This window comes from Cyprinus carpio, chromosome B4, assembly GCF_018340385.1.
Source record: "Cyprinus carpio isolate SPL01 chromosome B4, ASM1834038v1, whole genome shotgun sequence".
NCBI lineage: Eukaryota > Metazoa > Chordata > Actinopteri > Cypriniformes > Cyprinidae > Cyprinus > Cyprinus carpio.
Window position 1 is genome coordinate 26,186,266 of NC_056600.1, and position 17,231 is coordinate 26,203,496.

A 17,231-nucleotide genomic window follows, 5' to 3' on the forward strand; every position below is an offset into this window, starting at 1 on the left:
ATCCGGACTAAAGAGGACAAGGACAACCCAAGTTGTTATCAGCGCTCAGTTCAGAAGCCTGCATCTCTGATGGTATGGGGTTGCATGAGTGTGTGTGGCATGGGCAGCTTACACATCTGAAAAGGCACCATCAATGCTGAAAGATATATCCAAGTTCTAGAACAACATATGCTCCCATCCAGACGTCGTCTCTTTCAGAGAAGAGCTTGCATTTTCCAACATGACAATGCCAGAACACATACTGCATCAATTACAACATCATGGCTGCGTAGAAGAAGGATCCGGGTACTGAAATGGCCAGCCTGCAGTCCAGATCTTTCACCCATAGAAAACATTTGGTGCATCATAAAGAGGAAGATTTGACAAAGAAGACCCAAGACCCAAGAGCAACTAGAAGCCTGTATTAGACAAGAATGTCACTGAATATTTTGTCACTAACATTTTCAAAATGTTTTCTCTCTCCAGACCCGGATGTCCTCTCAGGCCAGAGCCATCAGAAGCTGGAGTGAGACATTTTTTGCCTCGTCATAAGGTTTTTTTCAGCTATTGGTTTGGTTAATGTGTTCCTCTCAGACTTGCACTTAGTCTCATGCCAGATTTAAAAAAAATAACACCTGTGGTGTGTTGGCTGTTTATTTCTTATCTTTTTCTTTTTTTTTTTTACTCAGTGGTTCCTTTAATTGCACTTTTTCTCTGTGACACTGCCTTTATTATTAAACATACTGTAAAATGTTAATACTGTTAAAAGATTGTAATAACAGCCAATTTAACAGTTCTTTTAGTTGTTTTAATAAATGGCAAATGAAGCACTATATCAGTCTATTTCTCCTTTATTTTTTCCATTAAGTATACTAGAGATGACAGCATATCAGACAGTAGAGTAAATAGAAAATAACTTGTATTATATTTCACAGTTATAGCTGTAGCCATTAATGTGAAATTACAGCAGAGTTGTAAAATGTAAAACAGTAATGAAAGTGTAGAATTAAGAGAAATTGCTGGAACCATTGCTTCCAGTACTTCACTGTGAAATTACAGCACAGCCGTAAAACAGAAAACAGTACTTAAACTGTAAAATGATGGTACATAGCTGGAACCATTGCTGCCAGTACTTTACTGTGAAATTACAGCACAACTGTAAAATGGAAAAACATATATATATATAAAGTTTAAAGGGATACTTTTGTCATTAATCACTTATCCCCATGTCGTTCCAAACCCGTAAAAGCTTAATTCATCATAACAAAACAAAATAAAATATTTATGAATAAAACCAGGATTATTGAGACTGTCCCATAGACTGCCAAATAAATAACAGTGTCAAGGTCCAGGAAAGTATGAAAAGCATCGTCAGAATAGTCCATCTGCCATCAGAGGTTCTACCATGTTATGAAGCGACGAGAATATTTTTGTTTTCTTTGTGTACAAAAAGTAATGACTTCATTCCACAATTCCTCTCCTCTGTCTCTCTCCACATTACAACGGGGTGTGTTAACTCTGCATATAGAAAATGAAGAGCAAATAATTCGCACCAGATGTGTTTTGCGTTTTTAATATATTTTTTAAATAATTTATGAAGCCACTTTAATCTGTATCGCATAAAACTTGTTATATTAAAATCCTGTCACATTCAAAATGCTTATTTTGTAAATAAAAAGCTTGACAATGTCACTGCTTAATACCTACAAGTACTGTGATTTATGCTTTACTTTTGCAACCTCTACAGTACTGGTCACTGACATCAGCCATAAAACAGTGATTCTGTCCAAATTCCCTTTTAAAACATAAATGATTCCCTTACATAGTTGTAAATAGTACTTTGAGTAATGTAAAGAAGGATTTGTTTTAATGTGTAAAAAAAATATATATATATTTACAGGACAATAAATAAATGTATAGAAAAATGTTTTGTGTAAAAATTGTAAGCTGCATTTAAAAAAAAGAGACCAATATACATATTTACTTCTCTTTTATTTACACTTGAACATGCATCATCAAAAATACTAAATGCACAGAAGGTATTCAGGTTTATTTACAAATAAATTACATTGCAAAAGAATAACATATACAACTTCATTTTTAACTTGCATCACAAAAATATAGTCTCTCCATTCTCTCCCTAGTCTCCTGTGCTTTTCTCTCCTCTGTCTGTCTCTGAAATTTGATGTCCTCCCTGAATAGCTCCACCAGCTTCCACTCACTCCCTATTTATATAATTTTATATATGGATATTTTTCTTACAAAACGCATGGATTTGCTACAGGAGGCCTTTACTAACCCCCAGAGCCGGGTGATGCGCATTTTAACCTGTTAACCTGTCTGCACCCCCCATTTTGGGACTCAGCTGAAAATGACCTAGCTAACTTAAAATTGTACCAGTTCCTGACTTCAGTGCGCTATACACACAATTTTGTTGTCTTTGGAAAGAAGACCCTTTGGACTTTACTATCCATCATCCAGAGCTGATAATGCTCAAAAACATAAAAAGTTATAGACAAAGAACCTCCAAAAAAAATCAACGTACCACACTGATTTTTTTTTTATTTCATATAAAAATACATGAAATCAGTCCTGGAGCAATCCAGAAAAGTAAATACCATAAAAAATTTGATTCCTGCCACCATTTTTCCAAGACAATGTCTAGTCCAACCCCCGCTGTGACATAAACAAAGGAATTTCCATCCATATTACAACGTTATTGTTTCGTTGGACTAAAAGTGCTTTATGGGATGTTGTTTAGTGGACCCTTACCTTTCTGACTATACCGGGATTAACAGCTGTGGATGCGGTTATGACTCGTTATTACGACAAATCTGGTACGTACTGCGTTTTGTTTATGCATGTTTTGATTTGTACAGCTTGCACAAATTTAGCAAATACATTCTTTATAAGCTTTCCATTGAAAAACAGCGATTTATCGTCAATACTTGAGGCTTAGGTCTTTAGAATGATATATAGTTTGTCAAGATTAAGGGGGTCATATGATGTTGCTATTTGGTGTAATGCAATGCTTATGCGGTTTAAGGAAAAAAAAAATAAATAAATAAAAATAAATAAAAACACTGTTTTCCACATAATGTACATTATTGTTGCTCCTGTATGGCCCGCCTTTCTGAAACGCATCGATTTTCATCGTTCTGAAAAGTGAGGTATACGCTAATTGGCCAGCTATCCAGTGCGTTGTGATTGGCCGAATTCCTCAAGCGTGTAACGGAAATGTTACGCCCCTTACCATACTGTGATGGCCTGTGTCCTGGCGTGACAAGCCAAAAACAATAAAACCCGTTACAAACAAGGCATTTGTTGAATCCAGCGGGGACACAATTACTGATTATAATGACTTAGACTGTCTTTTTACGCATTGCGTAGCACGCTGCATAATCATAAAACCATGTCTGCATTTGTGATCGGAGAAACAACAAACAACAAGCCTACTCTACACTGCTCAAAGAATGAGCCGTTTTAGGTAGGCGTGGTTGACTCCAAGAGCTTGTGACACTCCAAAGAGAAAGGAAAAATTGAAAATCACATCGTATGACCCCTTTAATTATGTCTCTTATCTCTTCCTTATTTGTATTTAGAACCGCCTATCTGAATAATAACCCACGGCAGCAGTGTAAAAATATCCCGGAGTCAGACGCACCTCTTCTGCATTGACATCTGCAAGTCACACACGTATGATCACGGGCGCGATTTGGAATCACAAACTTGGCTGCACTTGAGTCTTCAAGGCATTTTGAGGACACAACATCGTCAAGTAACTAACTTTAACAAATGTTACAGTATCCACTGTAGTTGTCCGCTAACAAAAACAGTTTTATTAGTCATTATCCGTGTACGAACCAGCGCAAACAGATAATGTTGCCTCACGATGTTAGCCATCAGTCTCCTTACGTTGAGCATATCAGCTTATTTCTGGTTCAAACACATATGGATTAAACATAATAATATTTCCACTTGCCATTGCCATTGTATGCGTTAAATACAGTTCAGTTAGTGGATCAGGAGGTGCTGGCTCATGGCTGGCTGGTGTGTGACTGAGTGGAGGCAGTGATGGCAAGTGAAAGTCTTCTCTCTGATGTGAGTTAATACAGGTGTGTTTGATTCAGTGTTTCCTGTCTGTGGAACTCCTTCCTTTCTGATGACAAACAAAATTCTCTCAAGTAAATCCTTATGTGGTTATTAAAGGGATACTCAACACCAAAATGAAAATTTTATCATTAATCACTTACCCCCACGTCATTCCAACCCCCAAAAGCTTTGTTCGTCTTCGGAACACAAATTAAGACATTTATGATGCATTCTGTGAGCTCTCTGACCCTCCCATAGACAGAAATGTAATTAAAACGATCGACATCCAGAAACGTAGTAAGGAGATCAGTAAAATAATCCAAGTGACATCAGGGGTTCAACCGTAATTTTACAAAGCTTTGAAAATACATTTTGTATGCAAAGAAAACAAAAATAACGACTTCTTCCACAATTTGTCTCCGCGTCACCATAGTGCCATTTTGTAGAGTATCCACTGAACGCAAACAGCGTATGCTGTTCTGTGTTAGCCTCACCACACATCACACAATACATTGTTTTTGTTCATATAAAAGTGTAAATGAACGTAGAAAACATATCCGTGTGGTGCTGCTGACACAGAACAGCATACGTGGATACTCTCCAAAATGGTGCCTTGGTGACGCAGATTTTTTTTTAAAATTTACATACAAAAAGTATTCTCGTAGCTTCTTAAAATTACATTTGAACCCCTGATGTCACCTGGATTATTTTACCGATCTCCTTGCTATGTTTCTGGACGTTGATCACGTTAATTACATTACTGTCTATGGGAGGGTCAGAGACCTGTCAGAATGCACCAAAAATACCTTAATTTGTGTTCCGAAGACGAACTAAGCTTTTATGGGTTTGGAACGACATGAGGGTAAAATTTTCATTTTGGGGTGGAGTAACCCTTTAAGGGATATTTTACATCTGAAACCATTTCCACACTGTTGCCAGGTATACAGTAAGGCTTTTTCAGTATGAATTCTCATGTGGACTAAAGGCTGATTTATACTTCTGCGTCGGATCTACGCCGTAGCCTTTACACATAGGCTATGCGTCAGTTTTCATTTATACTTCTGCGTTGTTGTCTGCATCGATGTGGAGTACGCGTGCATACCGCTAGTCTGCAGTGTCAACGGGCATGTTGCTGGTGTAACCCGCAGTACCACGACAAAAGCCAAAGATGAAGTGGCTTGTTGGAGAAGCATTATGGCCGTGACGGCGGCAAATAAATATCAAAACATTAAAACATTATTTAAAACTACAAAAGGAGACAACAACGGAACAGGAGAAGGTATGGCATTCTTTCAGTCTCCACAAGGACTTGTACCACGGCAGATCAACATTGTCTGTTGCGGACAACTACTGATGTATAATACTATGTAGTATAATAAATTAAAAGACACTTGTTCTTTGCTTTGTTTTATTTTATATAAGAAGGTGTAACATTAAAATGTAGTAAAGTGCACATAAACACACAACCTCAAGTACATATGGAGGAAGGGGTTCTAGCAGACCAATCACAGCGCTTGCTGTCCGCGTAGAATTGACGCGCTGTTAGATTTTTGGAGAGGTGCATGTCAGCCTACAGCGTAGGCTACGCGTGCTACGCACAACCGACATAGCTACGGCGTAGGTTCGACGCAGAAGTATAAATTGGGCTTAAGGTTTCCTTGTTGATCTAAACCTTGTCGATTCTACACTGAGGGCACAAGAAGGGCTTTTCTATACTATGAATTCTCATATGGTTTTGAAGGATTCCTGTTTTAGTAAAACTTTTTCCACATTGTTGGCATGTGAAATATCTCTCTCCGGTGTGAATACACATGTGGAGTTGTTGATAGAAACCTTTTCCACATTGTTGGGATGTGAAATCTCTCTCTCCAGTGTGAATTCACATGTGGAGTTGTTGATAGAAACCTTTTCCACATTGTTGGGATGTGAAATATCTCTCTCCGGTGTGAATTCACATGTGGAGTTGTTGATAGAAACCTTTTCCACATTGTTGGGAGGTGTTAAGGCAGCGATATCAAACTCAATTCCTGGAGGGCCACAGCTCTGCATAGTTTAACTCAAACTCACACCTGCTTGGAAGTTTCTAGTAATCCTGAAGAGCTTGATTAGCCGGATCAGGTGTGTTTGATTAGGTTGGAGCTAAACTGTGCAGCACTGTGTCCCTCCAGGATTTGAGTGTAAGACCAATATGTTAAAGGGATACTCCACCCCCAAAATTAAAATTGTCATTAATCACTTACCCCCACGTCGTTCCAAACTCGTACAGTCACAAGCCTCCCGGTTTTCATACAAAATATCTTAAATTGTGTTTCGAAGACGAATGAAGCTTTTACAGGTTTGGAACGACATGAGGGTAAGTCAATGTTAATGACAAAAGTGCAGTATCCCTTTAAGGCTTCTTTCCTGTGTGAATTCTCAAATGGTGGTCAAGGTTTCCTTTTTTAGTGAAACACTTTCCACACTGTTTGCAGGTGTAAGGCTTTTCTCCCGTGTGAATTCTCATATGGGCACCAAGGTTTCCTTTTTTAGTGAAATTCTTTCCACATTGTTGGCAGGTATAAGGCTTTTCTCCCGTGTGAATTCGCATATGGGCATCAAAGTTTCCTTTAGTACTGAAACTTTTTCCACATTGTTGGCAGGTGTAAGGTTTTTCTCCAGTGTGAATTCTCGTATGGATGTCAAGGTTTCCTTTTGTAGTGAAACTCTTTCCACATTGTTGGCAGGTGTAAGGTTTTTCTCCAGTGTGAATTCTCGTATGGGCGTCAAGGTTTCCTTTTGTAGTGAAACTCTTTCCACATTGTTGGCAGGTGAAATGACTTTCAGGTCCTGTCTTTTGAGCTCTTTTTTGTGAATAAGTCTTTTTAGTCTGTGAGCAATTAAACAAATTTTCTCCAGTGAAATTGTGATGTTTCTTATAATTATCTTCTTCTTCCATTTCATTCAGTTGTTGACTCTCCTCTTTCAGTGGTATCAGATCTAAAGCAAAAGGAGACCAATACAAGTTAATGTGCCATCTGAATGGCAGAGCAACAAACATCAATACATTTAGACATGTATAGCATAAAAACCAACAACATATATGTTAGATATCCACTAAGCTACTGAAATAGGTGTTGCCTGTAATCCCCTTCTCAGTATGGTTAACTTTTTGCTTCCTTTAGGAAATTTCCCAAATATTTTTCAAGCTGGCAGTTCTCAAACCCCTTATGAAAATGCTTGATTCAGCAGAACTGGTTAATTATATACAGATCTCAAATTTGCCATTTAAGTGTAAAATATTATAGAAAATATTGTCCTCTCAGCTATGTTCAAAGATACTGTATTTGTACAATTTAAGTCAGGATTTATGCTCCATCATTGTACAGAAACTGTTTATTAATGTTACAAATGACCAGATTTTGGCATTTAATCTTGACTTTATACATTTCCTTGAGTGCTATTAAATCTTCTGACAATATAGGTCAAGACATTCTTGCTTGAGAATTATTTTGGCATTTGTGGACAAGTATAAGCAAGATATTTCCATGCTGCTACCACTTTCCATTGTGTAAATGTGGAGACATCTCATCAAACACAAGCATGGAGTCCCACCAGGCTCAGTAATAGGTCCTCTGCCTTTTATACATGTATATGTTTTCCTGTCACAGAGAACAAACTGTTACTACACTGAACAAAATCATAAATGCAACACTTTAGTTTTTGCCCCCATTTTTCATGAGCTGAACTCAAAGATTTAAGACTTTTTCTATGTACACAAAAGGGCTATTTCTCTCAAATATTGTTCACCAATCTGTCTAAATCTATGTTAGTGATCACTTCTCCTTTGGCGAGATAATCCATCCACCACCCAGGTGTGGCATATCAAGATGCTGATTAGACAGCATGATTATTGCACAGGTGTGCCTTAGGCTGGCCACAATAAAAGGCCACTGTATTGGATGGTCCAAAAACCAGTCAGTATCTGGTGTGACCACCATTTGCCTCAAGCAGTGCAACACATCTCCTTCGCATAGAGTTGATCAGATTGTTGATTGTGGCCTGTGGAATGTTGGTCCACTCCTCTTCAATGGCTGTGCAAAGTTGCTGATCTCATCACGGTATCTCTGTGCATTCAAAATGCCATCAATAAAATGCACCTGTGTTCGTTGTCCATAAGATATGCCTGCCGATACCATAACACCACCACCACCACCATGGGCCTTTTGATCCACAACGTTGATAACAGCAAACCGCTCACCCACAGATGCCATCGAATGTGAGCATTTGCCCACTCAAGTCAGTTACAACGACGAACTGCAGTCAGGTCGAGACCCCGATGAGGACGACGAGCATCAGATGAGCTTCCCTGAGACGGTTTCTGACAGTTTGTGCAGATATTCTTTGGTTATGCAAACCGATTGTTGCAGCAGCTGTCCAGGTGGCTGGTCTCAGACGATCTTGGAGGTGAAGATGCTGGATGTGGAGTTCCTGGGCTGGTGTGGTTACACGTGGTCTGCGGTTGAGAGGCTAGTTGGATGTACTGACAAATTCCCTGAAAAATGCCTTTGGAGACAGCTTATGGTAGAGAAATGAACATTCAACTCACAGGCAACAGCTCTGGTGAACATTCCTGCAATCAGCATGCCAATTGTGCGCTCCCTCAAAACTTGCGACATCTGTGGCATTGTGCTGTGTGATAAAATTGCACATTTTAGAGTGGCCTTTTATTGTGGCCAGCCTAAGGCACACCTGGGCAATAATCATGCTGTCTAATCAGCATCTTGATATGCCACACCTGCAGGGCTGGGAAGGTTACTTTTAAAATGTATTTCACTACAGATTACAAAATACAAGCTTTCAAAAGTAATCATTAATGTATTTCATTAGATTACTCAGGTTTAGTAACAATCTAAATACTTTAGAATACTTTGAAATACTTAAGCTATGAAACAAACAAAGGAACATATTAACTGGATGTCTTTTTTTACTGCTTTCCAACTCTAAATAAAAGTGGTAAGATTTGGGTTTTCTTTGCATTTTATTTTTAACAACAGTTTTCCACAGAATTTCTATGAACAACCAAAAAAATGTCATTTAAATCTTCCAATCAATAGAAATTCGATTTGAATACAATGAATGGGATTCCGTGCTGTCTCATGCTGCATTCCAATCTTCAAAACGAATCCAGACAGACAAAACCAGTGGCGTAGCCAGAATTTTATTTTTGGCCAGGCCTGGGCAAAAGTGAGCGGGCACTAGGCTAACTAAGGGACGGAGTCCAGTGGCATAGCACAAATCCGCTGCCCCCAACCGCAAACTCAAGGGTGAGGGGTGGGAGGGGAGCTGGTTATGGTGCAATATTGTAAATATTTGTTTTAAGCCAGGAAGGCAAGCCAATGGATATCACACAAGCAACGTGCAAACTTTGCACAAGAATTATGCAGTACACCTCTTAATCTCAGACCATTCACTAGAAAGTGAAAGTAAAAACTGACTGCGCTTTCGGCATCTGACACTGCATTAAAAGCGCACAGAGACGATAAAGGACAAATTTACTTCATATGCTGATAATGGTATATACAATAGCTAAATGTTTTAATTTACTTCCTTAATATTTCTCTTGTGGCCCGAACATATAGGCTAGTACAAAATAAATAAATTGCAACAAATAAATAAAGAGAAGAAATGTATTTCATGTAAAACAGGCTTTTTTCCCTTTTTTAAAAAGTCGGTGCTTGAAAATTTGTATTTTTTTTGGTGATGATTGCAGTGTTAATTTTAATTATAGGCCTATAATCAATAAACCTGTTTTAAAAGACCTTTTAAAAAACATTTTCAATAAGGAGTAAACTAGCCTAATCTTAATCTTAATAGCACATAAAGCTATCATTTGACTTTATAAACTTATTTCATGCATGATTCATATGAATCTGTTAACTGAATGCAAAGTGTGAATTCTAGGAGAATTTTTTTGTTGTGATGATGAGCATGTATGCACGCTCACTAGGAGTTGCTGCTGCATGCAGTTTTTTTTGTTGGTTGTTTCAAGGGAGAATCAGTTGGCGTATTTGTTAAAATCCCCACACTGTTTACTTAAGTATTAAGAAATTACATTAAAATTAAAAGTAATCTCTTTGGTAATCTAACTACTTTTCGGATGTAACTGTAATCTGATTACCCCTAATTTAAAATGTAATTATAATGAAATAGTTACTCATATTTTGTATTTTAAATATGTAATGCTGTTACATGCATTTCATTACTCCCCAGCCCTGCACACCTATGAGGTGGATGGATTATCTCGGCAAAGGAGAATTGCTCACTAACACAGATTTGTGAACAATATTAGAGAGAAATAGGCCTTTTGTGTACATAGAAAAAGTCTTAGATCTTTGAGTTCAGCTCATGAAAAATGGGGGCAAAAACAAAAGTGTTGCATTTATCATAGGTGTGATTGGCAAAGGACAAAAAAGCAGGAAACTAGCACTTACGGCGGCGAAGCCCCCCCCACCCCCGCCCCCCCCCCCCCCAGACAGTGTCAATTTATATACATTTAATGAAAAAAAATGCAAACAGTGCAAAACAATGCACATTGAATTAGACTACTTCTGTTTCTTGGCAGTAGTGTTGTCACGGTACCAAAATTTCAGTATTCGGTACCGATATCAGTAAAAATCAACGGTTCTCGGTACCAAAGCAAAACAATAAAACATAAATAAAAAATTTGACTATACTTTCATTTAATTCAAACTGTGTACATATTTAATTTTAAAGGGCTTTTGAAAACATTTTAGAGTTATTCAGCGAAGAATAACATCTAAGTTAGCTAAAAAAATGTAAAAAAAAACCATAACTGCTTTTCTGACTGATATGACACAATGTTAACTATTTGTTCATTCTCTAAAATGCATATCTTAGATTCATAATTCATTTTAAAGCCTCTTGTGTTTAAAAATAATAAATAGCATCATGTCCTCTTGTTTTTAAAACCTAATAAAAGTTATAGGAGCATTAAATAGTTAATAAACTTCATTCTAATGCTCATTATATTTATAGTAGTTATAATTCATTATACATGTTAGGTAAAAATTGATAGCCTGAATGCACTGTAAGTAGCTTTGGATAAAAGCGTCTGCTAAATGCATAAATTTAATTAAAATTTAATACGATTAACTCACTGATCTATAATATAGTCATATATAGATCAGTGGATTAACTACTCTAAAAACAGCATTCATTTCAATCCGACATTCAAATTAAAATATTTAATAATATTCATAACAGAAGCGATGTTTTCCACAGCCTTTCGCTCTATTTTTGGCGGCATATATATGCAAATTCCTTTTCTGCCAACAGGAGGTGCTTGTAGAGCGCGAGAGAGGTTTCCTCAGTAACAGCTGTAATCAGATAAGCGCTCCTTTCCTTAATTCCTCCTTTTGATGTCGTCATGTCTCAGTGCTTTTCTGAAGAGAGCGCATCTGCGCACCTTTTGGATAGCGCATCAAGAACCGGGTTGACCGGGCACTCGGTACCACCGGTACTTTTGACAACACTACTTGGCAGCAAGCTTTTTCAATGCTTTCAGCCGCAGCTTTTGATAAGTCAGAAAACGATTCCATAGGTTATATTTCAGCACGAATTTCTCGAATGGACAGCGACTCTTAAGAAGCATGTCAAGTAAATTTTTTGGGAAAAGCGCGTGGAATTGCGGCGAGCGTTTGTAACCTGCACGTAGAGAGCGCTCTTCAGAGCTAAGATACATCGTTATCGGGAAACTCGACCCAGATCAGCTTTAAGCATTCATTAAAGTGAATTGGTTCAAAGGAGTCATTAGTGGACAGATATGCTCATATGCTCCGCACATATAACATTACTCCCAAATATATTTTTAGGTCGCACAGATTAAATTTCAGGAGCATATGCGACAAAAATGTTGGCAATTTCGAGCCTTGTAGAAGCTGCTAAGCTTTCTAGCTAGAAGTAAGCAATAACCAACATAGCGTTACTTTGCTAAGTTAGCCCAGAATCGTTTCACATTAATGTTATGGAATCATGACAAAAATGATCAATAGATTGGTTAAAATTTTTACTAGACCTGCATATAAAAATGAAAGACAATATATTGGATTTGATCACCTGAATCATCCGTGTTCACTGTCTTCGTCAGTCAACTGAAGCTGTTCACGTAGATTGTTGGGTGTGCGCGCATCCATAACGGTGCGCGTACACTTTGAACTTCAATCGTGACAAATGATTGGACTACTTGCGGAGTGACGACATGAATCAGAGGCACAAAAAACGTTGACAACGGTGAGCGGTCATTATGTTTACCAACCCCCCCCCCCTTTTTATTATTATTATTTTTTTATTTTTTTTTTGCATGATTTACAAGAGCATCATTTTCAGGTCGGAAAAGCCGGATTTCCGGATAATATAATTTATAATTTTGTTCAGTGTATATACATTCATGTGCAAAATTTAGTACACCCTATTGAATTCCATGGTTTTCTGTATCAGGGCATAGTTTATATATATATATATATATATATATATATATATATGGTCCTTGACAGGTCTTAAATTAAAAAAAAATACATTCAGATGAACAACAGGACATATTGCACCTTGTCATTATTTATTTACCAAAAATATCCCAAATGGAAACGTGTGACAAATTTAGGACACCCTTACTTGTTAACATAGGAATTAAGAGGGTCAGTCAGGCAGCAGCAGTCAGGCAGTGCTAATCAAATGCCTTTGATTAACTGATCATCAGCAAGTGTGAGCACCTCTATAAAAGCAGAAGCTTTTACAGTTTGGTAGTCTGGAGCCTTTAGATGTGTAACAACACAATGCCAAAGAGAGAAGACATCAGCAATGGTCTTAGAGAAGCAATTGTTACTGCCATCAATCTGGGAAGAGTAATACAACCATTAGCAAACAAATTGAAGTCTATCATTCCACAGTGATGAAAACGATTCACAAATGTAAGACGTTCAAAACAGACCCCAATCCTCCCAGGAGTGGATGTCCCAGGAAATTCACCCCAAGATCAGACCGTGTTGCGCTCAGAGAAACAGCAGACAACCCAAGAACTACACCTCAGACTCTACAGGCCTCAGTTAACATTTTAAATGATAAAGTTCAAGACAGTACCATTTGAAAAATCTGGGAAAATAATTGTACATTTGGGAGATTTGGCAGAAGAAAGCCTCTTCTACCTTAAAAAAAAAAAAAAAAAAAAAAAAAAAAACATGGCAACACGGTTTAGGTTTGCAAACTAAATTTGAACAAACCATAAGACTTAACCATAAGGGTCTTCATCCCTCCTGGGGTGGTGCCGCTCTTCTTTATAGAAATATGGCACATAGTCTTAGAGTTTGTACTTGACTAACTGGGCCCAGGTCAGGAAGCAGACAGACTGGCTAAACCGACCGTCTGCCGCCTCCAGTCACAGAAGTCAGTTAATTCTCAGCACATAGAGACTCTTTCACCTAGATATCACACTATAGAGACTGTGTCTGTTCCCTGAACTAGAAAATACAAAAAAACGTCCAAACCAATTTAAGAGTAACAATTTAATTGATGTTCAATAAATAAAAAAAATGGATATAATACAAAGAAAAAAAAAAATGATAAAGCTTGGCTTATTTTATATCAGGTCCTTTTCTATGAAAGCACTTTTTGTAAATGATATGATCACTGGTCATAACATAGATGTGCTCTGTTTGACAGAAACCTGGCTAAAACCAGATGATTACATAATTTTAAGTGAGTCTACCCCCCAAGATTACTATTATAAACATGAGCCATGTCCAAAAGGTAAAGGGGGAGGTGTTGCTCCAATTTATTACAATGGTTTCAGTATTTCTCAGAGGGCGGGCTTCAAGTATAACTCGTTTGAAGTATTGGTGCTTCATATAACATTATCTAAAGAAAGAAGTATCAATGATAAATCCCCTGTGATGTTTGTACTGGCTACTATATACAGGTTAGACAACACGTCTCAGGACCTACTCATTGTTCGAAATCATACTCTAGATTTAATACTGTCACATGGAATTGATGTTAATGGAGTTGAAATTCTGCAGCAAAGCAATGACATCTCAGATCATCAAGCCTTGTGTAAACTCCATATAGCTAAAACTGTAAATTCTACTATTTATTACAAGTATGATAGAACCTGAAAAATTTACTCTTTGTTTGTGATCTAGTTTTGTAGCGGAAAATGCACTGGAAAATGTAATAATTAACACAGTAGTCATCCACACACCAAATCAGTCAATGAAATAAAGAAAGATCACAGCGCTTCACATACACTTCAACGTGTAGGCTTATTTTAAAATAGACTAATATGTATTTAGTGTAATTTGTTTTTGTATAAACTATATTTGTTTTTTTCTTTGAATGTGTTAATGAAATAAAAACATTATAATAAAAATAAAGTAACACTAAACTGTATAGCCACTAAATGTCTGCAAAGCCTTTTATATAAATATAATATACGGGCTGTAATATCTAGATGGTGAAACAAGACACGATTTGTAATATTTTCAAATAGTGTTTACTATAGTTTTTATTAGTTTTAATTTTAAAGCCACAATTAAAAAGTACTTTGATATTGCTTTTTTTATTTTATTTACATATGTGACTTAAAGGAATCCAAAAGTAATCCGATTACATTTCTTTCATACTCTGGCACTTGGGTTACATAAAACGTTTTTAATGAAGTAATTTGTAACTGTAATGGAATACATTTTAAAAGTAACCCTCCCAACCCTGCTTATTGCGATTTATTAGATGGGACATGTCCTTCAATGTACCATCCATTAACTGAAAATAGGCTAGACTAATCGATTCTTGGAATTTAAGAATCAATATAGTTTCATAAAAAAAGAGAATCGATTAAAATCGAGATATCGATATTTTAACCCTGCCCTATTCTTTCGGCAAACCCATTGCGAATTCCTGTGGACATGATTGTCCACTGTAAATAAAATGAATTTTATTTACAAATTTATTCTTATTATTGTGTAATATGTATTTAAAAAATACTTTTGCAAAATGTATTCTTGTTATTCCAAGAATATTGTATAATATAGAATCCTATTTATTAATAGATTTAAATCTCCTGTTAAAAAATAGATGCGCTGTAGTTTTATACAATTAAACGCAATATAGTCATGTATATATCTGTTTATAATACGCATTTTAAAATTGTGTTGCATACCTGCTGCTGCCATAATAAAGACCTATTTTGAATGTTTATGTGCTTTCCTTCTCTTTCTGCTCTAAGTATGCAAATATGCATAATCTAATATGCAAATCATACCGATGTACAACAGTTACCGTACAGTGTTTGGGAGTGCTCAAAAAGGGTTTAAACACTAAATTTTTAATCAATTTCTTCTTGTAAACTCAGAAATGTGGATTCGGACAGCAATGAAATTACCACACGACCTTGGTGTTTGTCAAAAAACACTGGGTAATTCTGCCGGGGATTTTTACGGGGGGTGGTGAGAGAAAAACACAGATATTCTGGATTTGGACAGCAATTAAATAACAGACTACACCCTGTAAATGCTGAAAATCACTTACGCCCCCAAGAGAAACAATTACTTCTTAATTATGACAGTTTAGATGTAGAACTAAACGTTATGAGAGCACTTGAAGAAAAGAAAAAGAAAACAAACGTAACAAATCTTTTCAAAAAAGAAAGAAGGGAAAGCTGCAGGAGGGCAGAAAGTGTACAAAAAAACCTGCCAATAGCAAATGAATCAAGAAGATGTGGAGGACAAAATAGTTCAGCTTTGAAAATGAAAAACCAACCTGTTTGCACCCCAGTATCTTCTTGTTTGACTCTGAATGCTTCTTCGATCTTCATGTCTTCATTATCCTCTTTAATAAATCTCATCTCTGTTTGTTGCCCAGTATCTCGATATTTAACTCTGAAAGTTTCTTCAATCCTCATATCTTCACTCTCTTCTTTAATAAACGCCATCTTTATAACAGTGTTACGTGGATCTCAGTTGATTCAGCAGGAGTTTTTCTGTGTGTTTGGACACGGTTTAAGACGAGAATAATTAACAGAGAGAAAAATGATTGTGAACTAAATCTCTGGGTGCGTCTCAATCAGTTCCCTAGTTCAGTAGTCAGCACACTGGTGAGGGAGTCAGTCAGAGTGATGGTTTACTGCCTTAAATGGCCTGATTAGCCAAAAACACAAATGTTAACAACAAATAATAATTGAACAAATTAATCAAAGGATACAAATCACAAAGGCTCTTACTGCTAAGTTTCAATTAATATTATCTATTACTACACTGCACTTAAAAGATTATACTTTACAAAAAAAAAGCTGCAGTTTAAAAAAAAAAGAACTCCCATCACTTAATGAATTCGTGTTTATATGATAATCTGGTTCACAGGGAGCGAAATAAACACCCTTTCTGTCACTCGTGTGGATACCACTTTACGTTCAGTAAAAGTATTACAGTGTCGCATTTAATAATAATTAATTAACTTTAGAACACTTGTGAAAACAACAACGTATAATGAAAGCGTTGTGTCAATGTAAACACTTTAAATGATTAAGACCACAAACCTTTCTTCAGCTGAAACACAAACGCAGGAGCGCGACGCAGCAATATGACGTCACATCACCAGATCAAAATAAAAGTCCTGTTGAAACCTTCTTCTTCTTCGGTTGGCAAACAACTTTTGGCGCATTACCGCCACCATCTGGTATGGAGTGTGGACCAGAATGTCGTGTATAGCCTATATAGTATATAAAATATATATATAAAATGACTTTTGGACACCAAATGTACCTGCAATTACAGACCAACCATATATATGTACATCAGATCTGGTCTGTGTGTTTGGTGAAGTGAGCTTCTAGACATGCAAATCAGATTTGATAAGGCTGAATGGCAAGTAGATGGGAAATTGCTGCAGACAAAGGGAAATTAGAAATGTAGCATGGAATGAAATGTATGTAATCTTGTTATGTAACATGTCATGCATGGGTCATCATTAAAGCCCAAAACACTGCAGGATTTTAGCAATCCTATAAGATCACTGCATGTCACACTGTACAATGATGACACCTATTGATCGTATATGATGCACATTACTATAGAAGAATAAAACGTCATCAGCATGCGCTAATGGTAAACAAA

The 17,231-nt window shown here is 36.8% G+C and overlaps 1 protein-coding gene across 3 annotated transcripts; it reads right to left on the reverse strand.

Annotated features, from left to right (window-relative positions):
- Nucleotides 1-5,512: 5,512 nt before the first annotated feature.
- Nucleotides 5,513-16,770, reverse strand: LOC122137068 (gastrula zinc finger protein XlCGF49.1-like). Of its 3 annotated transcripts, none has more exons than XM_042722486.1 (3): nt 16,655-16,770; nt 15,880-16,099; nt 5,513-7,047 (listed from the first exon to the last, which is right to left on the reverse strand). In XM_042722486.1, exons 2-3 carry the CDS (start codon nt 16,049-16,051, stop codon nt 6,461-6,463), a joined length of 759 nt encoding a protein of 252 aa, XP_042578420.1. In that variant the 5' UTR covers nt 16,052-16,099; nt 16,655-16,770; the 3' UTR covers nt 5,513-6,460. The 3 variants fall into 3 exon arrangements, with proteins under 3 accessions (XP_042578420.1, XP_042578419.1, XP_042578418.1); XM_042722485.1 differs by having other exon boundaries at nt 15,880-16,256; nt 16,655-16,705; XM_042722484.1 differs by lacking the exon at nt 16,655-16,770 and adding an exon at nt 16,127-16,648 and having other exon boundaries at nt 15,880-16,094.
- Nucleotides 16,771-17,231: the final 461 nt, after the last annotated feature.